Source organism: Eucalyptus grandis, chromosome 1 (genome assembly GCF_016545825.1).
Source record: "Eucalyptus grandis isolate ANBG69807.140 chromosome 1, ASM1654582v1, whole genome shotgun sequence".
NCBI classification, from domain to species: Eukaryota; Viridiplantae; Streptophyta; class Magnoliopsida; order Myrtales; family Myrtaceae; genus Eucalyptus; species Eucalyptus grandis.
In genome coordinates, this window is record NC_052612.1 from 13,504,454 (window position 1) to 13,530,837 (window position 26,384).

General features: G+C 38.2%; 1 protein-coding gene and 1 long non-coding RNA gene across 6 annotated transcripts; one reads left to right on the forward strand and one right to left on the reverse strand.

Moving 5' to 3' along the window:
• The first annotated feature begins 808 nt into the window (after positions 1-808).
• On the forward strand, positions 809-9,499 carry LOC108958997. 5 transcript variants are annotated; one of them, XR_005549028.1, is made up of 5 exons: positions 809-5,828; positions 6,752-6,841; positions 8,565-8,750; positions 8,888-9,212; positions 9,378-9,499. It is a non-coding gene; the product is annotated as an uncharacterized LOC108958997 (long non-coding RNA). The 5 variants fall into 5 exon arrangements; XR_005549034.1 differs by having other exon boundaries at positions 809-5,503; XR_005549032.1 differs by having other exon boundaries at positions 809-3,801; positions 3,888-6,841.
• A 14,466-nt stretch (positions 9,500-23,965) lies between these two features.
• LOC104432919 lies at positions 23,966-25,840 on the reverse strand. The gene has a single exon (XM_039316800.1). The coding sequence runs from the start codon at positions 25,838-25,840 to the stop codon at positions 23,966-23,968; it is 1,875 nt and encodes a 624-aa protein (XP_039172734.1).
• Positions 25,841-26,384: the final 544 nt, after the last annotated feature.

Consider the following 26,384-nt stretch of genomic DNA (forward strand, 5'->3'; position numbering starts at 1 on the left):
TAATGTGATAAATATAAGTATTTATACCACAGCACCAAGATCAGCCATTATAAAAATAATTAATGTGATAAATATAAGTATTTTTACCACAGCATCAAGATCAGCCATTATAAATATAATTACTATTATTATTTTTACCACAACACCAAGATAGCAGGGGCTTAACTAGATTACGTTGTTATCCAATTTGAGTCAACAAGATTTTATTGGTTTTAAAACTTGAGTCGAGCTCTATCTCAAACTCAAATTTTAAAAGAGAAATGCTAAATTTCGTAACATCAATCCACAAGTACAATTATTATAATAACATGGCTCAACTCTATAAAGGACATTATAATATCCAAAACCAATAAATTTTTGTTATAATGACATAATTGTTACTTATCTTAATTCGAAGCTTATTATAATATCGAGAACCAATAAATTTCTACTATAATAACATAAAATCAAAATTATTACTAATGATTTAATTTTATACTATATAAGAAAAAAAAATTATCCAAAAGTCTATTCAGAATGAGGCAACTAATTTCACATGAAAAAGTAACGTTGATTAGAAATATAATCTAATATTAATTTCCCTAATACAATAAAGTGAGAGAAATGAGTATAATATAACAACACATCGTATATATAGCTGACAGAAACAATATTTTGGTTTGTATTTCGAGCTCAAAAATTCAAAATACCCCTTTATAAAAAAGATAGACCGTTACTTCGACCAAAAAAGAACAAAAAGGCGACCGTTACAAGCGTCTCCTTCCTATTATAACGCATTCGTCGTCCTTCCTCTGCTCCTCATACGAACTGCAATTCCACCGAGCTGGTCAGTCTCTCTCTCGTACGTTCAGTCTCTCGCGTGACGAGCCTCTGCAAAATCCTCTTCGGAGAAGATGGGTCCCTTCTTTCTTCTCTGTTTCTGATCGATTGGTTGATGGGTCCGACTGGTTTCTTGGTCTGATTTGCGCTTGGCTTCTTTGGGACGATGCCGATGGTCATCGGAATTATTTGGTTTAAGCTCGTCCTTTGATCATCTATCGATTCCTCGACCGGTCAATCTTTTGGGTTATTCTTTTCCACGGCTCATTCTGAAATTTTTGTTACTCGGTGGATTGGCAGTGTCCTTTTTCCTCTTGATTCACATACGTGTTCGTTTGAGGATTTCCTTATGGGAATTGTTTGGTTTAGCTCCTCCTTTGATTGTGTACGGATTTATGAAACGATTGATTGTTATTTGGTGAATTCGCAGTGGATTCTTTTCCCTTGGAGCGAACTGTTTGTCTGAGGATGTTGTTTAAGGACGATAAATGGCGACACTGGTCAGTTTTTTTTTCATAAAACAAGGCATTTTTGCTCTTTGGAGGACTGAGGATCTGCTTCGCCATTATTTTTTTCCTTTTGGTTGAGGTGATGAACTGTTAGTAGTCTCTGATCACATTTTTTTTTTTTTTTTGGGCAATTATCAGTTTTGATTGAAATTTGTTCTTCAGTTTTCTTATTTTAATCTTTTGGAGATGATCATGGTCTGGTTCCAATTCTTTTACTGGATGTGATTTTGCCGGGCTCAAGAAGTGGTGATCTGTTGCTTTATCTCTGTGAAGTCGAGTTTATGATCTCTGATGATCAGATAAGCTACCGTTTTTTGAGGCAGTTATTGGTTGGAATGGAGTTTTTTGTCCAGTCTTCTTATATTCAATTGATGTTTAAACCAGTTCTCATTACTTTGGAGGTCAGAGTTTGGTCGACGTATGAAACTGTCCTGGTTATTATTTATGCAACGTGTATGCTCACTTCAGATCATTGCTGTTGAAAATTTAAAGATGGTGGTCTCTCCTAGAAATAGTCCCTCTTTTGTGCTGTCATCCTTCAGTCTTGCGCCACACCTTTGATTGCGCGTGCAATTCCTCTGTTGTTTGCTCTTTGCTTGACAGTCTCTGCTGAGTACTCTTCAGAGAAGACATCGTTCCTGAATTGCACTCTTTCTTGATCCTTCTTCTTTTCTTTCTGTTTGTCATTTTTTATATATTATCTAGTGGAGCCAAATTGAATTAGCAGACCATATTCCTGCAGGGGATAACACTTGGTTTGAGGATTTCACACATTTGGTGAGCATGGGGTTCGGTTTTCTTCTTTTTTGTAAGTTTCTATTTGCTGCAATTGGGAAAAAAAAAAAACTTCCCATTTACCCTTTTGATTCTTATCATATTGTGATCAGATGACCAATGTCTACGTTATTTCTATTTTATTTTATCGACAACGAACATCATACTTGCTCAAGTGGAAAAGTCAAGCAGGATGTTTCTAACTTTTCCTTTTTGATTTCTTATGATATTTCATTAATTGGATCGTGCTATTAATTCGTACATATAACCTATTACACCGATCAAGCATAGCTGTTGAATCTATTTATAAATAAGATCACCATTTGCAACATGATCCTTTTGTTTTAGATGATTTGTCCACCAGATAATTTAACTTATGGTTCTAAAATGCATCTTTTTCTCGTCAGCTATACATGGGTGGTTTGTGTTCATTTTACTTCTAATTGGAATTGTCAAACAGTTTCGTTTGATTTGCTATATTGCCTTTGAAGGCACGGATATTGTAGTATCTGGGCGGCCTATTGGGAGAACAGAATTGGTGTAGGTCCTGATTGAATCTGTATGAATGTCTTGAGGTTCATCAACATTATCCGGTTCAAGTTTCCCCCTGATTTTTTTAATTAATAAAATTGTTTGCGTGAAATGTATGGACTTATTCAGCCCTTGACTGGAGCGATCTCTTCAGCTAAGTGTGTTGTGCAAAGATGGTATAGGATTCAGTGATCAAAGAATTCATGTTAGTCAAGTAAGTGCAAACAGGAGGCAATCTTGTTCATTTGAGTTGCCGAATCATCTTCTTTGTGGATATGAGCCATCAGCTGAAACTAAATTCTTCAAATTGGATTGTCTATAGCTGCTTGAGAACCCGGATAGATCTGGTTCTATCTGTATTTTCAAGGATTAAAGGAGATGCACGGATGTGTCGTTCTCCTCTTGTAGGTTGGAGTCTTCTTGCTGCAAACCAGGTTGCGTTTCTCATCTTTTTCTGCAAAATTCATTGGATAAACTACAATTGAATTGTGAGCCCAAAGTTATGGGTGCTTTTAAATTGTGCTTCCAACTGTAGTTGTTGCTTTCTTGGTCATTAGGTGGCACACATTATTGGGAGCTTGACTTTATGGACTAGAGACCGGCTCTGACTATGTTACTTATCTCCATTAGATGGTTCTACCTTACACTTGTGATATGGGATATTGATATCAGTTATTCACTAATATCATGGCAAATCAGATTATCCATGTCTACATTCAATTTTTTTGGTTCACTCTGGAGCTCTCTTCTGGATGCTCTTAATTTTATCTTCTCCTGATCTATATTTGCCTCACAAATGGTTTTTTATGTCTTGTTATTGACATTGTGAATTACTTGGCCACAAGTTTCCTCAATCCCTGCACATGGTTTCTCTAATTACTCTACAAAACTTGCCAAGTCCTCAGGAAGCTGGCATTGATAAACCTTCAAACTATATCCGCAGGAATCATGAATGTGGGAATTTGGATGTGGATGATGGTTAGGATGGTTTTGTCAACTTTTTTATGCCTACTCTTTGATTGAGATGGTATGCTGTCGTTTCTTTTGGCAGGTTGTATGATGTTGGAGCTATGCATAAGTTAGTTGATGTTGAATTTGAGGATAAACAGTTCTCAAGACCTCGCATAGGAATTCATGCTTCCTGCACAGGATGTGTGGAGCTGTTCCGGTTTGTTGTCTATCAGTTTTTTCCTTTGTTGAGCAAATTTTTGTGACTTTATATATTAGGACAACTACGTCAATTGTGATTGGCAGCATATAGATCAAGCATAACTGGGCAGATCTTTGGACAAACTATAACAGCGGGTTGACAGCAAATCCATCTAAGCATGGTTCCTAGCAGATTTGAGGTCCTGTCTCTTTACATGATTTTGTGTCTTAGGACAAAGTATAACAGGGGGATGGTTCTTAGTTGGGTTAAAGTGTGGCCAGTAGTTTTATTATTAAAAAGATTTCAGTTGACTCGATGATCCTATAGCTCATATATCTATACGTTCTTGGTGGAATTTTGACATAGGCAGACTTTGATGACTTCTATGGCTGGTCTGTTTACTCCTCTTCCCTCCAAGGGAATTGACTTTTACTTTGCTAAAAAAAAAAAAAAAATTTTTTTTTTGCTTGTGCTATCATTTTTGGGAAAAAGTTCTAAGAAAGGAAAAAGTGATTCACCAACTTAGTGTGGGAGAAGAAGAAAGTCGGTACTTGTATCACTCATTTTTCATATAAATTTTAGTTTGTTGGAGTAATACAAATGAGAATTATTGAATGAAGTCTGTTTAGTTTTGTTGCCTTCTCCACCCTTTTGGATTCGGATTCCAGATATATGCTGAGCCAAAATTTCTGTCAGGAGGCTGTGACTGTAGTTGCGCGAGCTGATCATCACAACTGGTATCCAATGATGCAATTAAACTTTCTTTTCACTCCACACTTGATTTCCTTTTTCTGTTTTGGTATGAGGACCTTGGTTGCTTTTTTCCCCATTTTATTATTGAGCTGAATGTCATAGCATTCTCTCTTGTCAGCCCTGTGGCTGCTTCCCTATCGGTTGTTGAAGGATATGATTCTATTTCTCATTCCCCCAACAATCTTCCTCCTGTTAAATGGCTTGCATTACTTTGGTCTTCCCAACTTACATATTTTTGTTGGTCTATTTCCCGTTATTGAATGGTGCAGAGTCTCTGCAAGGTATACTTTGGTCTTCTGTCAGCCATATTCTAAAGTTATGGTACTGCATCTAAATAATCCAATATATTCACCAGTTACCTAGTTCTCTAGTTGAAAATCCTATTGTTGTGCACATAACAAGATTTTATGGATGCTCTCTCATTCTTTTATTGAGAAAAGGAATCAAATCACTAGTTCATGTACTTTGGTTTATAGATTAGAAATTAGGTATAGTTGTTAGTCTCCGCTTGGCATTTTGACTACGCTACAACCAACGGATATTGTGCTTTTTTTCCTTCCAAAAAACCTTACCCAGAAACCTCGAAAACATCTTAATGAAATCTTGTACATTTGTGTATGTAAGTGCTATATCCATTCTTCCTGTTATTATCTGTTTTAAACACTGTATATCAACTTCCACTAGTATACAAATCTATGTGTTTGTTAAGTCTCTCTAACTCTATGTTCTACTTTTTTCCTTAGAGGTCAGGAAAGAGGATCTTTGTGCTTCAACTATGGGAAGAGGGAAGGATCTCTTGACTTCGTTTAGCTTTGTGCAGCTTGGATATATTTAAAATAAATGAGGAGGAAGCGTTTATTGTATAGATCTATTTCCTATTCACCTTTTCCATAAGAGTATTGTCTGATTCTACATTTGCTAGGTGTTGGCTGGATGATGTTATAAGCATCCGCACCTCAACACTTTGGTCAGATATTCTTTTTACATCTCTTTTTATCCAATTTACATATTTCTTTTGTTTTGTGAGTTAAATATTTTGCGATAGTGTGGTAGACCATCATATTAATATTATTACAAGCCCTTTTGTTTAGGCAACTTCACTTTTATGCCTTACATTCCAATCCTTTCTACTGCTTTTTGTTAGAACTTTTAATATTGCTTTCTTCATACATTTTCATTATCAAGCAGTCATATTCCTTGTTCCTTAAGGTTCTTGTCCATACGGATTTTCTTGATGAGCATGCCTTTTGACTAGGTAAAGAGCAGTATCTATGGAAGTACGGTCACCTAAGGTGCAGTGCCCCATTTCTCATGACTGTTGAATACAGATGTCAACTGCATAATCTTTTCCCAGAATAGGATACTAGTGTCTTTGAGGAAGGTTTTAATCAGAATGTATGTCTCTTGGTATCCGCCTGCTGTCCAAATAACAATGCCAATGACTGTGATATGGTGGACTTTTCTTGATCAAACCAATCCTGCTTTCACTTGCTCCATCTTGGCTAAGTAAATGTTTTTCACCACATCCCCTAGTTTGTCTATTTTGATAATTATTGCTGCCTTAATGGTGTGATCTCAATGGTGTAATCAGTAAATGCGCTATGTCAGTAGCATAAATGAATCAACAGTCATGTCTCATCTGGATGGCCTTTACCTTTGAAAGTCAATGTGGATCTCTATTTAATCAATGGATGATTACTTTACCGGATGAATTTAGAGAAGTGAATTGTGTATTGTTTTTCCAGTTTACTTTTTGGTATTTGTTTATTTTCAATTAAGGATAGCACTGTGATTCTTCGCTAGGAACATTGATCTTGCGATTGGACATATTTTGCCCTCCTTGCTTCTGTGTTTTGTCCTTGTGTTGTTCTTTACCAATTTCCAATTGGGAAATTTGTGTCACCTATACTGAAAATATCAGGGGTGACCTCAGCTGTTTGGCAAAGTCCCTTTGTCATGTTGATCAACTACAAGGTGATGATAATTTGCAGCCATCAAATGCTGGGATTGCACTTGCTATAAACATGCATGAATTGTACACTTTGCTGTATCAATTGGATGATGTTTGAATATCGTTTAAATAGAATTTTATGGTGGCTTGTTTCTTCCCTCAGTTTTTTACATTTCTGTGGAACAAATACTTTACGTGAGACATGCTGCAGAATTAATACTGTACTGTGTTATTGTTAGTTCACAGGGTGGGATATTGTTGCAGGATGACTTATATTGGAGGTGTCAGCATAAATTTGGAATGCAGCGACAACCATAGCAATTGAAGCCTTATCCAGAGCTTCAACTTAGTTATGTATGCTCTATGAATCCATCTAATAACATGACTATCATTTTATATTAAGCTCTCTAGGTTCAAATTCTTCAAATTATTTTTCATCGTCTCTTTCCTCATCTTTTTGGGTCTTCCTTTGGACACACACTTCATAAAGAAGCTTGTGCTCCAGTGGAATTGGTTCAAATTTTTGCCAATCTCTCATTGGGCAGCATCTTTGAATTTTTTTACCAAGAGAATATTGCCTGTATAAATTATATTTTTTTTCTTGGTAGATACTTGCAATGCTATAGTTGTATTGTCCTGACATCAGTAAAACTGATGCTAATGTGACGTAGTATCCAAATTTGTTGCAGGAAGCCAAAGATTGTAATATTTGTTGGACTTTACTTGATCGAATGCTGTCTATGCTTGCTCCGTCTGTGTTTAAATCAGGATATTTAATCTTTTACGTTATCCACTAGTTGTCCTATATTTATATATTATTCATTGTTGCAATCTTGTTTCCTTAGAATGAGCCGTTCAATAAATGTGCTCCATTGGTGGCACATACTTGAAGCAATAGTCCTGGTCTTATCAGAACTGCCGTCTTAATTTGAAAGTCTATGTGGATCTACTCGGTCAATGGATGGCTACTTTATTGGATAAATTTGCAGAAAAATGAACTAACTTATTTTTCATGTTTAGTGTTTAATATTCTCTTCTTATAAATCCAATTTGCACTTTTCTGATCTTTTTAATTGTTAGAGATTCTTCACCAAGAACATTGAACTGGCAGCTGGATGCATTACACTCCTACTAGAAGTGATTCCCTGGGTTGTTAAGGTCTTAAGAACGCAAAATGGTCACTCCCTTGTCTATGCAGAATTATTTCCGGGTTGTGATTTGGTAGAATCATGTTTAGATTCGCTTGACTTGGAAGTATTTTTGATGTTATGCTTTTAATTAGTTGACAGCATGATTATCAGCACTTTATTGGATAAATTTGCCATTAGATATGGAACATTGAACTGGCAGCTGGATGCATTACACTCCTACTAGTGATTCCCTGGGTTGTTAAGGTCTTAAGCACCCAAAATGGTCACTCCTCCCTTGTCTATGCAGAATATTTCCGGGTTGTGATTTGGTAGAATCATGTTTAGATTCATGACTTGGAAGTATTTTTGATGTTATGCTTTTAATTAGTTGACAGCAGTTTCTGGTATATATTGACAACTTGACAAGTGATGCTGAGCACTTCTGTGTTTGTGCTATAGTAACCTAGTTCTTGTTTAAAAAAATGAATGTTCTCGATTAAATTTTCTACCTACCTACCTCGAGTCATATGTACGAAAGCTATCTCTAATTCTGATTTTTAAGTATTTTTTCGTTTTACTCATTTTCCTTCTTGTTGATGCTTACCTTGCAAGGCTACATGGTTTGCACTGTCATTAATCAAAAGAGGCAACAAAAATTGAGAACTAATTGGGATGCCAGTCAACTTATAGATCTTTGTACCAATGAAGAGGTCCTGGTGTATCTTCTTAGCCTTTAAGGGACCTGAATCTGTTGTTGGGAATTTGTCTGCCTATGGTTTTTCTTGACAGGTTGGCTAAGCATGTAATCTCAACTGACTGTGTACTGTTTTTGCGGCCATTTGCTACTCTACCCTCTTGAGATTTACTTTAGATTTTGAAACATCTGTAATGATTATGATGATGGAGCTATCTGAAGAAGTTTGATGTCTGTATTTGACTTCTTTCAGAATCCCTCATTCTAATTTGAAGTCAAAACTAGACTTTCTCTCTGGATGATCATCTCTTTCTTTGGACGACAAAGTGGGAGATGAGGGTTTTGTTGCTGATTCTGACTCTGTTTATTCGAAGAAACTGGGACTTTCACACGTCCTTTATCTCTGGGTTTTTCTTGCTGATTTCCAATCTCTAGCCAGGTGCGTTGATATGTGTGTCACAGCTCCTTCGTTTCTTAATCATTGCTGACAAATTTCAAGCATTGTTGATAATAGAATGCCAGGGATTTTGCTCTTTCTTATAATATGGTGGCTTAACTTGGCCTTCGTTTATTCAGCCTTTGACAGGTGCTTGCTCCAGTTTGGAGAATTCTCTTCAGCTAAGTGTGTCACGTGAAGATGGTATAGGATTAGCGATCAAAGAATTCAAGCTTGTCAAGTGAGTGAAAACAGGACACAATAGCGTATAGATGGGTAGCCTAATCATCTTCTTTGTGGATAGGAGCCATCAGCTGAAATTGGATCCTTCTAATATGGATTGTCTATAGCTGCTTGAGAACCCAGATAAATCTGGTTCTATCTTTATTTCCAAGGATTAAAGGAAATGCGTGGAATGTGTAGTGTTCTCCTCTTGTAGGTTGGGGTCTTCTTGCTGCAAATCAGGTCGCGTCTCTCATCTTTTTCTGCAAAATTCACTGGATAAACTACAATTGAATTGTGTGTCCAAAGCTATCTTTGTCCTCGGGATCAGGACTGCAGTTCCTAAATATCGAAAAAAGTACTAATACCAAGCTTTTCCATCTCTCTCTCTCTCTCTTTTCTCGGCAGATGATACGGAAGAACTGGAGGGGGAAAGAGAGAGTGTGCTGGTCGTGATTCTTTCGTCCTTTCCGGAGAACTACAAAATGCTTCAAAAACTTATCCAAGACCATCTTCACTTCAAAAGTGCATCATTTTACTACATTAGTATACTTTTTTTATTTTTCTTTTCTTAATTTAAGCAAAACTTGCTTTCTCTCACTTTTTTTTTCTGGGAATGTCACCGTAGTAATAGACACTGGGCATTCTTTGAGGTGAATGATATTGCAAATGAAAGGGAAAAATAATTGAAATTGCAATTAAACCCTAGAAAAACTGGAGAAAAACCCTTAAGAAAGCTATAAATAGAGATAGAAAATGACAACTAAAGATTTCTAACTTGTACAAGAGCACAAAATTCAACTATAACATGATTTTATTGGGAAAAATTTAAGTTCGACAGAATGTGGCATGATAAAGTTGAAGTAAAAAAATTATCATGATTTGATACAATATCAATTATTCTTAATAAAATCATTTTACGATAGCGTTAAATACTCTAACTATCAAATAAATATGGAATGATGAGTGCCCCTACGGTGACATTCTATCCCCTAGTCACACGCCTAAAAAAAGACTAGTAAGAATCCCAGCTCCCCATCTCTTACTTTATGATTTTCATTCACCATCTCTTGCTTCGGTCGTGTTTACATTTTCTTTTATTATTATTTTCATTCACCATCTCTTGCTTCAACCATGTTTACATTTCCTTTTATATTATTATTATTATTAGTTTATTTTGCCTTTTTTTCACACTGGAGTCTTTTCTTCCCGGTCCATTAAATGTTTGTTAAAATATGGATCATTGACCCATTTTGCAATCCCCACGGTAATTAAAAAAGTGCATGTTTACATTTTCTTTATCATCATCATCATCATCATTATTTAGTTTATTTTACCTTTTTTTTTTTCTCACTGGGGTCTTTTCTTACCTAGTTCATTAGATGTTTGTTAAAATATGGATCTTTGTCCCATTTTGCAATCCCTACAGTAATAACAAAAGTGCATGTAAAGACAGTCTGGTGTCCATCCCATGCGAAAAGGACTGAGAGTCGTGGTCAAAGTCCAGTTATCACGTCTTGGCAAACTCCTCAGTGCTTTCGCCTCCTGTGCACATCCATTCAGTGAACCGTGATAATTTCTGCTTAATTAATGATATTTACTTCCGCATCTCTCTCGTTGAACTCCGCCTTTATTGCCCCTGGAAGCTGCTAGCCTGCTGCCCATTTTTGATCTCCTTAGAGTCTCTCTGTCCATGTTCTCCTCTCACCTTTACTGCCCCGGCCTTTATTGCCCCTGCAAGCTACTAGCCTGCTACTCCTCATTCAAAGTCTCGCCTTTTTGCCCTGCTACCCATTTTCGATCTCCTCATTCAAAGTCTCTTTCTGTCCTTATTCTTCTCATTCAAAGTCTCTGTCCAGGTTCTCCTCTCTCTCTCTCTCGCCTGCACTGTCCATATTCTCCTCTCTTTATCTCTCTCGCCTGCACTGTTACCTCACGAAAATGGCAGCTTATGCAGCTTCCGGTACCGGCATTCGAGCTGAAAGAGTAGAAGTCCGGGTGAGGGGCCAGGTATGACTTCTTCTATACTCTCTTATGTTCTAGTGTCTTTTTCTTTCTAGTTCGTGTATCTTTAATATATGCACAGGACTGTGATGGTGTGATGATGTTGCTTTAATTTCTTCAGTGGGTTAACTCGATTTCATCAAAGGTTTCACTTTCTGGGCACTTTTGTGTCTTGTTTATGTCTGGATTTGTTTGTTGTTTTGCTTCTTCAAGTTAGCTTAGCTAAAGATCCCATTTTTATTGCAAATGATGGTGGAGTTTCAGTTCTTGCTCTGATTAGCCAGGACACATGGGCAGATCACACAATTGTTTTGTTCAGTTAGAGTTGTTTAGACACAAAATTTAAGAGTGATAGAGGATGACATACACAAAATTTAAGAGTGATAGAGGATGAGGGCATAGACTTTGCAAGGTTTCCATCAATGTGGCATCCTTTTGCAAAAAAACTCAGAATGCCTTAAAATGGAAAAGAAAGAGTTCAAAATGGAGACTTTGTGTTTTAAAACACTTGGTGAGATGCCATATTGGCTATTTGTCCCGCTGCGTTGATGCTTTATTGGTCATATTGGCCATTTGCGGGACAATTACGTGCTTTACTTCAGCATCAACAAGAATGCAAGGCTATCTAAGATGTTTGACAGCTACTATGAAAGACGGCAACTAGATTTGCAAACCCTACAATTCCTCTACGAAGGCAATCACATTACTAGCAATCAAACCCCTCTTTTAGTAAGTACCGACCACCGGATCAACTTCTTGAGAATGGAATAGCATCTTTTAGTAAGTACCGACCACCTGGGATCAACTTCTTGAGAATGGAATAGCAACTAAGAAGTTATCGCTACTTGATCAATAACTTCTCAAGACATAACTTAGTAGTAGCAACACTTCAAATTCATTATATATTTCATTGTAACCTACAGTTGGGATTAGAGGACGTTGTCGAAATCTACGCCTTTGTCCACCAGTTTAGAGGCGGAAGACAGCAGCACGGTCACCCCATTTCTTGCTAAAAGACTTTTTTTTGCAACAAAACAACTAGTGTTGTGTGTATCACGAAACTTGGTACATGTTCATATGTTAACTTAATCTGTAAGAACATGTACCAAGTTTGACTTGGGGCAACACGGTCACCCCATTTTTTGCTGCCGTCTCTTACAGATTAAGTTAACATACGAACATGTACTAAGTTTCATGGTACACACAACACTAGTTGTTTTGTTGCAGAAAGAAGTCTTTCAACAAGAAATGGGGTGATCGTGCTGCTGTCTTTTGCCTCCAAACTAATGGACAAAGGCGCAAATTTTTGCACTGTCCTATAATCCCAATTGTAGGTTACAATGAAATATATAATGAATTTGAAGTGCTGCTACTATTAAGTTATGTCTTGAGAAGTTACTGATCAAGTAGTGATGACTTCTAAGTTGCTATTCCATTCTTTAGAAGTTGATCCCAAGTGGTTGGTACTTACTAAAAGAGGGGTTTGATTGCCAGTAATGTGATTGCCTTCGTAGAGGAATTACAGGGTTTGCAAATCCAGTTGCCGCCCTTCGCAATAGTTGTCGAACATCTTAGATAGCCTTGCATTCTTGTTGATGCTGAAGTAAAGCACGCTATTGTCCTGCAAATGGCCAATAAAGCATCAACACAGCAGGACAAATAGCCAATATGATGTCTCACCAAGTGTTTTAAAACACAAAGTCTCCACTTTGAACTCTTTCTTTTCCATTTTAAGGCATTCTGAGTTTTCGCAAAAGGATGCCACATTGATGGAAACCTTGCAAAGTCTATGCCCTCCTCTATCACTCCTAAATTTTGTGTTTAAATAGCTCTAACTGAACAAAACAATTGTATGACCTACCCATGTGTCCTGGCTAGTCATAGCAAGAACTAAAACGCCACCATCATTTGCAATAAAAATGGGATCTTTAGCTAAGTTAACGTGAAGAAGCAAAACAACAAACAGATCCAGATGTGAACAAAACACACAAGTGCCCAGAAAGTGAAACCTTTGATGAAATTGAGCTAACCCAATGAAGAAATTAAAGCAACATCATCGCACCATCACATCCCTGTGCATATATTAAAGATACACGAATCAGAAAGAAAAAGACACTAGAATAGAAGAGAGTATAGAAGAAGTCATACTTGGCCCCTCACCCGGACTTCTACTCTTTTGGCTCGAATGCCTGAACCGGAATCTGCTTAAGCTGCCATTTTCGTGAGGCGACAGTGCAAGCGAGAGAGATAAAGAGGAGAGGATATGGACAGTGCAGGAGAGGATATGGACAGTGCAGGAGAGAGAGAGAGAGAGAGAGAGAGAGAGAGAGAGAGAGAGAGAGGAGAGAGAATCCAATATGAATTACCTTAAATAGAGTCAAACAACATGAGTATGCTTATCAGACAATCCAATATGAATTACTTTCTAATCATCGAGAATTACCCACGCTAGCACTATGCCACCCAGTGTCCCATTCTGGAATGCAAATCTGAATGTTACCACCGAGTCAGCCTCAGAGCTGAGTATTTTATGTTGACAAATTTTTAGATAGTTTTCTCAGACTGGGATCCTTTGTAGTTTGTACCCCAATCCAAGGCAGGGCATCCAATATGAATTACTGGCATCTGTTTGTATGTGCAACTGCTCATCTTACAGCATATTTGGCTTGACAAGTTCTACAATGGGCTATCAGGAGTACTTCGATCTGAAAACACAACCAATCAGGTTAGGTGTCGGTATTTTGTTTGGATCTATGTAGCAATGCAATTGCCAGTTATGATTTTCTTGAAATTTACCATCAGTATTCCATATCGACTAAAGATTAATATTAATTTGTTCACTATTTGCCAAAAGTTTAGCAAATGATTTTGATGCTGCTTGTCCATACTCGTTTGTTTATTTTGCATATTTGGAAATGTTAAAACCTCATATCTGATTCAGTTCATAATTGAATGTTGCCATAAATGAAAACTTACTGAGTTGATGATTCGTTTCACAGCTTTGAGGCTGACTTGGTTGCAGTTTCAGATTGTGATATTTATAGGATTCTGAGCAAACAAAATCGGTATTAAAGTCATGGCAATACTATGATGGGTCCCCGTATACGTTGGTTGATTCTAGTCAATTGTTTGACGGCTTTATGGCGCTAGCATCCTGAGCATTTGAGTTTTAAAAGCATAATCTCTAGTGATATTTCAGGTGCGAGGACATTAGAGGATTCTGTGGTGGTGATATCATAGAGGTTTATATTAGTTTCTGATTTTTTTTTTCTTTTGGTTCCCATCTCAAGTTCAGGATTGACGACACAGCCTCTTCTAGTTGTAGGGATCAAGCATGTAGTTTGAGACCAATAATCCCACACAAACAACAAATCATTCTTCCAAACTTGATAGAAACTTCACGAATATCATGCAGGAAAGCATCACAAAAATAAGCAATATTTGAATCAAAAGTATAGAGAACGCGACTATAAGAAGGAAACAGTAACCATAATCTTATCACCACAAAAATTCAAATAGGATGGCAATGTGTCACCCATAAGATGTTTTCTCTGGTTCCCTAACAGCTTCTGTTACAAAGTGGTCAACTCAAAAGGCGAAAGAACGCTTCAAGTGCCATAACTTGGCACAAAAGGACACTTAATTGCCATATTCAAAGAAAAACAAATCACTTAAGTGCCACTCCGGCCAAAAGGCTGACGTGGCATTTTTCCGGCGAAGCAAGCCCAAAACGACGCTGTTTTGCACGCTGACATGGCCAAATAATGCAAAAATGGCGTCGTTTTGGCCCGGCTGGGTGAGGGCCGCCGACTCTCGCTAGATCTGGGCAAGGGCTGCAACCCTTGCCCGATTTGGGCGAGGGCTCTCGAGCCCAGGGGCCGGCGACTCTGGCCGACCCTCCCTCTTCCTGGCGATGGCAGGGAGGCGTCCACCCCTTTTCTTTTTCTTTTTTAAATTTAATTATTTTTATATTGTCAGTCCAAAATGACGCTGTTTATGCATGATTTGGCCACGTTAGCATGCAAAACAGTGTCGTTTTGGGCTCGCTTTGCCGGAAAAATACCACGCTAGCCTCTTGGCTGGACTTTGGCCGGATTAGCACTCAAGTGATCTATTTTACTCCGATTTTGACACTTAAGTGTACCTTTCGTAAGTTATGGCACTTAAGTATCCATTTTTGTCAAGTTATAGCATTCCAGGAGTCCACATGTCCATATGCGAACAAATACCCAATGACAATGCAAAATTAGTCTAAAAAGACTTTCAAATCAGTGGCCAAATGAGTTAAACGATCAAATCTTCAAAACGCGGAGCTCAACACTTGTACCTGTGCTATTTTTACTTTTTTTTCCTTAATTCTTCTGCTCAGTACTGCTGCCAAGCACCTCCACGGTTATAAGTGGGGAACATAGAGTAAAGTGTTTCCTGTACAACCAGAGGATAAAGGTTATAATAATTAAGACCAGTTGTTCTAGGAAGCAAGATCCTGCTGAATCTAATGCATGAGAGGTCGTACGCAGTTCCTTGTCCAATTGTGTGAATAATATTAATGTGATTGCCCCTACCTATCCTATCTTGAAATAAAAAGAATCTTACACAGTGGTCTGGAAGTGCATGCAATGTAACCTAACTCATCCCCTTCTTGTCAGACATTTGAGGTGAGTTCAATTGAAAAACGACAAAATAACTGAAGTTGACTTCTTTCGTTCCATTTACGTAAACATGAGCGCGGAAGAAATCGAGTGCTCTGAGCGATTTTATCTGTCTGACCATGAAATTTTTAAGGGATTATTGCCAATTATTCTTAAAATTTAAGTTATTAAATAGAAGTAGTTGGATATTTCAACACTCTTTCTCACTCGTAAGCTGAACTCGAGACCTCCTAAAATTTTCTGCGAGAGTTTATGAGCAAAAGCTTTTACTATGTCCGACAGCATGAAACAATTGTATTCCCGAAACATTGCACTCATTAATTGTCGACTGACCTTGGTTGAGATGGAGAACACCATTTCATCACCTTCATCTCTCTTTTCTCTCAACCGTTCGAGCATGGGCCGTGGCCGGTAACGGAATTGAAATGAGCATCAACAACCAAAAAATGGGAGAATTACCAAAAAATTTCTAAACTCATTGCAATTGTGTCAATTTAGTCCTAAACTTTTTTTTTAGTTAATTTAGCCCTAAACCTTTTATAATTATGTTAATTCAGTCCATCTGGCCAAAATTGCCCAGCCGGCACTGATGTAGATGCCAGTGGGGGATAGCCAACCGGCAAACGCTGATGTGGCAATTTTTTTAATATTTTCTTATTTTTTATTTTTCAAAATTTTTAATATATATTTTAATTTTTAATTCTTTTTATTTTCTCACTTTCTCCTTCCTCTAGCTAGCCAAGGCGAGCCTCGCGAGGGCGAGGCCCCGCTAGATTAGGCGAGCTTGGCCCTTGCTAAGGCTGGGTGAGGTTGAGCCTCACCCGATCCAGCAAGGCCTCGCCTAGCCAAGACGAGGGTTGACCTTGCTAGTGGCCGACGAGGCTCCTCGCCAGAGAAACCCGACATCCCTGTCATTGTCGTCGTCGTCATCGTCCCCGCACTCATACATAGATCCCACTAGCCTTAGCTGGTCTTCCAAGTACCGTTGGAGCAACGCCCCCACCTCGCTCTCCCTGCCACCGCCACCGTAGCCACAACACCCCTCTTCACATCTCTGTAGCCACTTCGCCGCCTCCTCCTCCTCCTCCTCCTCATCCTCTCCCTCCCTGCCTCCGCCGCAACCCTTGGCGATGGCAGTCTTGCCGACCACTAGCGAGGTCGACCCTCGCCTTGGCTAGGCGAGGTCCTGCTAGATCTGGGGATGGGCTGAGCTCGCCAGATTTGGCGGGGCCTAACCCTCGCTAGCCCTCGCCAATAGCCGACAGGGGTGAGCATTGCCAATGGCTAGCGAGGCTGACCTCACCGGCCCTTGCCTTTGGCTTGCGTCGGCTAGCTAGAGGAAGGAGAAGGCAAGAAAAAAAAAAAAAAAGAATTAATTTTAAAAAAATTAAAAAATTCGAAAAAAATTATTAAAAAATTACCACATTAATATTCGTTGGCCGGCTGTCCCTCGCCGATGTCCAAGTCAGCGCCAAATGGCCAATTTTGACCAAATGAACTGAATTGACACAATTATAAAAGGTTTAGAACTAAATTAGCCAAAAAGAAAAAAAGTTTATGACTGAATTGGCACAATTATAATAGGTTTATGACTTTTTTGACGAAATATTTGATGTTTATTGTCCGTAAAAAGATGCAAAACAAAGTTTGAAAACTTTCTATATGGTAAGACCAAAAAAAGAATAACTCTTTAAATTATGATATGATTTGAAGTAGCACCAAATAATGACATAGAAACTTGATCAAATTCTAGTTAAAAATAGATTTTCTTCTATTGGAGTAGATAAATGTGTGTACATCAACATCGTTGATGGTGTTAATCAGATGTTAGTTGTCTGTGCAACACATTTTTGACCTACATTGATGTGGACAATTTTTTAAAATTATAAATATTTGTATGAATTTTTTATTATTTTTAAAATTTTCTATTTTCTCCTCTCTTTTTTTCTCTCCCTTTTTTTTTCCTTCTCTTTCCTTTGGCCTATGGCCAAAACATGGACATGACCGGTGATTGGATCTGGAAAAAGGAAAAAAATTATAAATTATAAATTTTATAAAAATTAAAAAAAAATTAATTTTTTTCTTTAAAAAAAATAAAATAAAAAAATTTTTTTTTGAAAATATAAAATATTTGTCAACGTCAATGCCAGTCATGCCACATAGGATGAACAACATCCACACTAGTGATTTCCATTGTAAATTGGCTAGATGAACTGAATTGGTATAATTTGAAATAATTTAGGACTAAATAAGTTTAATTAAAAGGTTTAAACTTGAATTGGTATTAATGCCATAAGTTTAAAACCTTTTCAGTACTTTTGCTCTCTTTTGAGATTGGCTAACTTGATTGTAGCTACATTATTGCTCTTTAGGACACTCAACTTATGAAACAGGCAATTCCACATTATAGAGAGGAAATGCATAAAAAAAAGCATCAATTTTATCCTAAATATTTCAATTTGATAAATATCGTCTTAAAATTTTTCATTTGTGTACTAATTCAGTCCATCTAGCTAATTTAGGCTGAAAATTGTAGGTATGGACATTGGTCATCTTACGTTACACGGCTGTTGCTAACGTAAACAACTTATATATATATTCTTTCTTTCTTTCCGTTGACCATTGGCAACGTGTGACACTTTGAGTTTTCATGATTCTAGAATGGTGATAGATTATGGAAATCCCTATTTCCATTGTCAAGTGAAGGATTTAAATAGAACCCTCTATTTGTGTGGCACAGACAATTGCGAAGTAAGTTTGTGACCTAGGTCGAAACAATCACGACTGATAGGACATGACATTAGTAATAGATATGAGGTTATGGTTATGTATTAGGATCGAAATAAGTTCTTCAATCTTTTGTTTAGCATTGGTCACATATGATGTGACGTGTAGTATTATTTTTAGTGACCATATGACCGTGGAAAATTAGAGAGAACATTATAAGTGCAAGTTCTTATAAGGTAGCTATATTAAGGTTACCTAGCTAATTCTAATGACTACTAGACCAAATCTAACTAATTGGGCACTCTATAGCCCGTATGTGGCCGAAAATATAGGGATAGAATGGAAATAAGGCAATTTTGCATGAGACTCATGATGATGCATGGAAGAAGATGCTAATAAAACCTTGGTATTAACTCAAATGGATCTTCCATTCAAGACAATTGGCTAGTATAGGCCTTAAACTTTATTAGTGGCATGCAAATGAGGGAAGACCCTCTTCAGTTTCCGCCCCTCCTCAATTCCTGGGACTAATCATTGTTTGCGGTCCCCATCTTCCAATAGAAATTCATGCAAGAGGAGGAAACTTGCAAAGACAATCTCCTAAACTAATCATTTAGCTACTTCTCTTTCTCTCTCCCTCCATAAGAAGCCTTGGCAGCTCTCTCTCTTGTCGCTCCCATTTTCTCTCGACCGTGCACCTTCCCCACCCATCTCTCTCAAAGAGCACACCCTTAGAAGCTCTCATCGGCAGGACCGACCACCAAGAGGAAAGGAGAACTTCTTAAACACAAAAGCAGGTAAGGGAAGTAACTAATTGGTAATTTATGTCATCCTCTAGTTACTCGGTGAGACGGCTGGTTCGGCGCAGTGAAATTTCTAACCATAGGTGGTTGTTTGGATAGAAATCTTTCACGCAAGTGTGCTGGGGTCTGTGATGGTCCATGCATGTGAAGATCTTGTGTGTTCTTGACTCAAGGACGGGTATGGTGCATGAATTCGTGAGGCTATAACTGTTTTCCAGAAACTGACTATACTAGACCTCCTGGATTGTTGATTTTATAGTGTGGCTTGTGTTGCGATTCTGTATGGGTCTCCCCATGAAAGTTGCTCCAAATATCTTAGTCTATAACATATATTTAATTCTTTTTTTTTGGCTGGCATGGTTGACACATAGGCCTGATTCTCTACTGTAGTTGTTCTGCCTAGAACAGCAATTCCCGCGACCTCGGTAGCTTCTCGATTTTATATAAAATTTTTAGCTAGAATCATGACATACTTTCTTCATGAAAGTTGTTTTGCACATTCATATGTAGAACATACTAAAATTTCAGGTTGATTGGTGATTTTTGGGCATCGAAATAGATTTTCTCTTACAGTCAGTGATTCTGCTTTTTGGGTCTGATTCTGTACTATTTCGCGTGAGTTGCCGCTCTTTATACAGATAGAATCAGGCTTAACTTCCTCCACGAAAGATGTTTGTTATGGTCTTATTTACAACATATTAAAAAAATTTGAATTTTTAGAGCTCATTTAATATATTTTCCAATTAAATTTTCGAAACTGTGAGATTCTGACTTTACATGCCCTTATTCGGAATTTTACAGAATTCAAGGGGAAGATGATGAAATTATGATTCGTGGCCGAAGGATGTGAACTGCATTCATTGTGCTATCTTATGATGCATGTTAAAGATTACTACGATTCCAATTGCTTGTGAAAATATGAGGTATAATGTGAACACATATTCTAGAATTCAAGCCTTATGTGGCGTGAAAGTTAACTGGTGACTTGTTATGTTTGTGATTGCTGTGAGAATTGGCTCCATTTGTGATTATGAATTCCATGAGCGCTGGATATGTTGGTGTGTTGTGATTAATTTAAGGTGTGGAAGTGTGAATTGTGTGAAATGAAATGAACATAAAAGATGTCCACTGGCCAGCGACCCGATGATGCCCTGAGGGAGTCAGGATGCCCAAGGCCAACATCCCTTGGATGCCTTAGAAAATGAAACGAGATGCTTGGCAGAGTTAGGATGCCCAAGGTTAGCGTCCCTTAAATTAGGGTTAAGCATGGTTCCAAGGTAGAACTTGGAACCTGAGAACCAGACCGGTAGGAAAGGTTTCGAGTTCCAAGATAACTAGGGTAGGTTCTAAGTTCCAAAAAATAAAGAACTTGTTTTGATGGGTAAGTTATAGGTTTTTTATTAGAAGAATTTGGAACTTGGAACCTCGAATCAAGAACCTAGAACAAGTTTTGATTTTTTCTTAGTCCATGTCTTCACACGATCCTATCATATTCCATATCATTCGATGATGAACGTATAATCTAGAAGCACTAGTATAAGCTTCTTTTTTATGACTAAGACTTTTACTTTATTAATGTCCATATTTTTTTGTATATCTAAATATAAGTTATGGTCAGTAAATTGTGGCAGTAAGTGATGGTTATTAAAAATTTTAATTCACTGTAATCATTTAATTGATAATATAAGTGGAACTTGGGTAGACCCTTGAACTGACCTTAAAGCCTGTGACAGGGTATGTTCCAAGTTTTAGAATATGCAAGGTAGGTTCTAAATTCCAAAAAATGAGGAATCTATTCTAATGGGTAAGTTTCATGTTCTAGGTGGAGCTTGTGCGGAACCTAAAATGGCTCACCCTTACCTTGGATGCCTCGGATAATGAGCCGAGATGCCTCAGCGTGAGAAGCCTACGGCCAATGTCTCATGGAAGTTCGGCCAGCATCCTGAAAGTCACTCAAGATGGACCGACCAGCGTCCCAATTTAAATCCATTCTCAAGGGTGGAGATAAGTTCATGCAAATAAATAACTTATAAGGTGCGTGAATTCATGTGCAAGTGTACAAATTTTGGTTTGATCTGTGCGCTTGAGATCGTGTGCATGGTGTTATGATTCCATGAAGTGTGCCTTGCCTACACATCTAATGTGCTTTCTATTGCTTGATTTCATGCATATGTTATGGTTCCCAATCTACTTGTCATACGATTGACCTATTGTTTGAACTTGGCTTACTTCCTGAATGGTGAGTGGATTATGTAATTTAGGACAGGCAAAGAACACCCCAAGTGTCACAACTTGGCACGGGGATACATAAGTACCAAAACTTCCAAAAAATACACTTAAGTACCACTTTTTTCAAATAATTGGACACCTAAGTGCCAATTGGCAATACTTGTTGGAAACTTGATGTGACATTATTTTGTTAATAAAACTAGTCTATGTGACTCGCTGAAAATCCGATGTGGCTTGCCGTTGCCATTTAAGGGCACACATGATAACCATTATAATTTTGTTCTAGAATCAATTTTTTTGTTCTACAAATAAGTTTGAAACATAAATCCGTTTAGTAATGTAATTTAATTTTTCTATTTCTAGAACAAATTTTTAGTCCAGAAATAGGTTTGCAACAAAAATAAGAAGTAACTTTTTTTCTACTTCTCTATTTTTCGAACAGAAATGAGAAATAAAAACTATTATCATCGCTCATCCTCTCTACTAGCCAATTGCTCACCCACCGTTGACTACTATTGTTGTTTGTTGTCGCTACCCACCACTTGCAATCTGCTGCCGCTCGCCGTCGATTGCCTCTCACTATCGCCATCGCCCGGGAGGGAGAAATTTTGTATGCGTATTTTTATTTAGAAATTCATCTATGAACAAAAACAGAAAAATCTATTTTTGTTCAAGAAATTAATTTCTGACCATAATGATTATCATTCTTGTCATAAATGTTCTTTTTTTCTCTAATTTTGGTACTTAAGTGTACCTTTTGAAAATTTTGACATTTATGTGTCCCATCGTGTCAAGTTGGAACTTGGGGTATTCTTATGCCCTACAATTCCCTTGCATCATTTTATTGCGTATTTATCTTCTGATTGTTTTATGCAATCGAGAATAAGATATACATCAGAAATGCCAATTCAAGCGCCATTGGTTAAGTTCAAATGCATTTGATATACACTATGGCACACCATTAACATGAGATTTGATGTCAGTTGTTACATCAACAGTTTGGGAAAAAGGAAAATATGATAAAAGGAAATGATGAGAAGACTACTTGCTGATGTATCTACTTAAGACCCGACATCTTATCATTGGATTATGGAATGAGGACAACAGAAGCTACATTGTACATAACATAGTCCTCATATGGTTTTGCATATCAGTTTCGCCTAGCTGCAGCTTGCCCAGGATCTCAGAATTGTATATGTAGAAACATGGTAAAATTACAAGGAGGCTTGTTTTCACCGAAAAGTGTCGATGAAAATGCTTTTGATCAATGTGAATATAGACAAAGGACATAAATGGCCCTTTATTGGTTCTTGGACAAAAAAAGCAACTGACGAAAAAATTAAAAGTAGGAATATTACAAACAATCATGTGTCCTGCCATCTAAAAGACATTGACATCTAAATATCACCTATTGATAAAAAAAAAAATTATTTTGTGATTTGAGATCTTTGATAGCAATAGGGCTTGATGTTAAACCAAAAATAGCCAAATGCCACATTCATTTGTCCTATTTAGATAAATAAGTTAGGTTCACTCCATTTCATTAGCATTTTAGGTGCCACTTCATGAATAAGTCAAAATTTGAATTTTCGATTGACTTTTAGGTCAATTTAAGAAAGTCGACCCTTTATTGAAAACGAAAATATCATAACAATGCATATGGGCGTTGTCACCATTCCATCATTGCATATAGATTAAGGAGAAATTTCACGCATTAGTCAAAGGTTGACTTTTCGATAAAACCAAGAACACATCTATTTTGGCTTTTGACGGTTTTGGAGCGGAATGTTTCGATAAACTAGAAAATTTGTGATATTTGGTCAATTTGATTAGACAAATTAAATGGTAAAAGGACTTAATCGGAAAAGCTGTGAAAGTATAAAGAGGAGAAGTTTATTCTTTTCTTAGTGTTTCATTCACTGGATTAGGTGATCAAGTACGTTCGGGCGATTTCATCAACTTCAACGATTTTGTGAGCAATACTACAGGAAAATAAATAGATTATCACACATTAAAAATGTACATGCATAAGCTGCTTATATAAGTAAGATATAAGAGGAAAATATATCATGAAATAATTTCAAAATCAAGTCTTTTACAAACAACATAAATTGATTGCAGGATCGACAACATATGGTTTCAACATAAACTGATTACAAAGACAGATGCGAGCATACCATTCAAAAGAGAAATGCTAAATGGGTACCAAAACACTACCTTGCGGATTACTAGACAATGTCACCTTGAGTGTCAGAATTGTATAATTTTGTTGGGTTAATTTCACATGTTCTAAAAGTTTAAACTAGTAAATAAAAACATGGTTTAATATTTAAGTATTCTAATGTTTTACCCCATTTGTAGATTAGACTTTTCTCAAATACTAGAGCATGAAAAATATATAATTAAGATGCAAAAGAAGGGTTCTATAAATATTTGAGCTCAAGACCTACTCGAATACTATATGATCCCGCCGACTGTGGCTTAAAGTTTTAGCATCTCTCTTCCAACGAGGGTGCCAAATCATTTAGTTCTGTCATATAAAGTTTTGGCATCTCTCTTCCTCAAAATCCTCTGGAAGTAACTAGAAGAACCTTTTTCCTAGGAGGGATATTTCAGGGATATCGAGGCAGCGGTCAGGATTTTCAAAAGGGAACTTGTCGGTCTGGTGGGCCAAGAGGAGCCACACATGAGTGATGACCGCACCTCCTCTTCTCAGTTGCTTGGCATGGCGATACACATGACAATTGTTTGCTGCATGACACAACATCTCCACCCAAATGCTGCTGATGAGCTCCCACTTGTTGTCCATCGTCCTCAGGTCGGCCACAAGCTTCTGCACCTCCGACAACACGTCCCACGTTTCCTTACTTGGTATGACAGGGACTGGGACATCACCATCCGGCGACGACAGTGCGCTAATTGCTTCTTTATAGTCTCGGTACCTCAAGAAAGGCTTCAGCATGCAACAAGCGTCCTCCAGAGTCATGTCGGCGGTGGGGAGGGACAGCATGTGAGGATGCACAGCGAGGAGGTACATCATGTACTCTGATAGGAATTTACTTCCTTCACAAGCATTGGATTTTTCGATTTCCAATGACCGCAGGATTTTTGTTGCAATGTGCCAGATTATGATGCTCTTAGCAAATATTGCCTCGATGCTACTCCTCAGTCCTTGTTTCTCTTGGATGCCGTGAATCTCGAGCGTCCACTTGCCTCTTTGCTTGAAGCGCCGGAAGTTTCTTTTCTGCTCTAGCTCCTCCATCTTTCGTAGTACCAACGCCCTGAGGTGCAAGGGCATGGGCTGGCGGGACTGTAACCAATACCAACTGAAGATCTCCCGCTTGCCAAACCAATCAAGTACTGCGCGGACGGCCATCCACTTACCAAACCAATTAAGTACCACGCGGACTGGATTTCGCCTTTCTTGGTATGAGAGGCAGTGTTTTAACAAATCGATCTGCCCTATCGACCTCGACCATCTTTTCTTCCTCATGCACTGATTAGCCAGAAACGGGATGAGCCTTAAGAAGAGCCTTGAGAAGAGCGGCATCCCAAGGTTCTTACCCATCTCCACCACTGCCCAATCCGAAAATGCCAACGTTGTGATCTGATAAAGTTCGAGACATGTGACTGCCATCAGTAACGCATAGGTGTAGGCGATGTACATATCGATCAAGAAGGCGCTCTTGAAGATCACGGCGAATCTACACAAGGCAGACACCAAGCAGAAGAAACCGATAGAGCAGCCTATGATGCCGCATTTCGTGTACAGAATGGGCGCTTTAGTGTAGAGCGTGTCGAACATGAAGTTCAGCTCAATCTCGTTCACGGTGAAAGCGCGGTTGGCAGGGTACCTGTCGATGGACATCCAATCTCGGGATACGAACACGTGGTGGTACGGCCAGTTCACGAGGTGGGGCTTCAGACAATCGAACCGAAAGTAGGCCTTCAAGATGTCCTTTGCGGAGTCAAACTTCTTGTCCTCGGGGAACAGTTCGAGCTGAGGACTGCTTTCCCTGGCTTCCTTGGTTACTTTGGGATAGTACTCGGCGTTCACAATTGAGTTCTCGTCGTACACGGATTTGAGAGCCCAGATCCACAATGCCGCCTTTATGAATACGGCAACGAACAAGAGGATGTACAGCCATGAGACTGGGGACGAGCCGTCCCAACAGCGAATGAGAATACGAACCACGAAGACAACTGTAGCCCCGATGTTCAGAATCTGTCTCATTCCCAGCTGGTTATCTTCCACCGAATAGGCCGTTATGCGGTCTGTGTACCCAAGTTGCATCAGAAGCAATGGGGCAAGCAGCCCTTCCAACACCACGTCGTAACTCGGATGTTCAGGATCATCGATGCGGACCACAGAAAGCTTGCCCAGCGCAATTTTCGCAATGAAAGAAAGGAGCAAATAGGAAGCCCAGACGATGAATCTAACAAAATTCGACCTCATATATTTCCGACGACTGCCTAATATTATGAGAAAAATCTCGCAGGCAACGCTTGCAGTGACCAAGAAATGAATCCCCCAGTCCATCCACAGATCTTTTAGCAGTGGCAACACTGTGTTGATTATTGACGAAATCCGACTGATCAAACTCATGGTGGCTTCCTTCAGATGTGCTCACTAGACATCCATGTAAATGCAGAGTAAGGAAAATATTTACCTTGCTTCTGAAGAATAATTTCTAAGACTTGCATAAAACTGCATGGTTGCATAGATTATTTCTCTACTTTTAAAATTTCGTTAATCGAATATGCACATTTATAAAAGTTAATCGGAAGATTTACAATGCGATTTTAGTTCTTCGCCTAACAGACTGTTCATCTCTCTTTCCTTTCCTAGAGTTGTTGACTGTATATCCTTTTGCGATCCTTCTATTTTTCTTCTTCTTCTTTTTCCTGTTACACCTTTTTCTTTTTGTCAGTTAAATCTTAAATATTTAGGAAAGCGGCACTCTTGAGATGGTCGGTACAAATTTGTGCCGTTAGCGGTC

Coding starts and splice junctions, on each gene's coding strand:
- LOC104432919 (XM_039316800.1), bottom strand. CDS start 25,840: ATGAGGTCGAATTTTGTTAGATTCATCGTCTGGGCTTCCTATTTGCTC.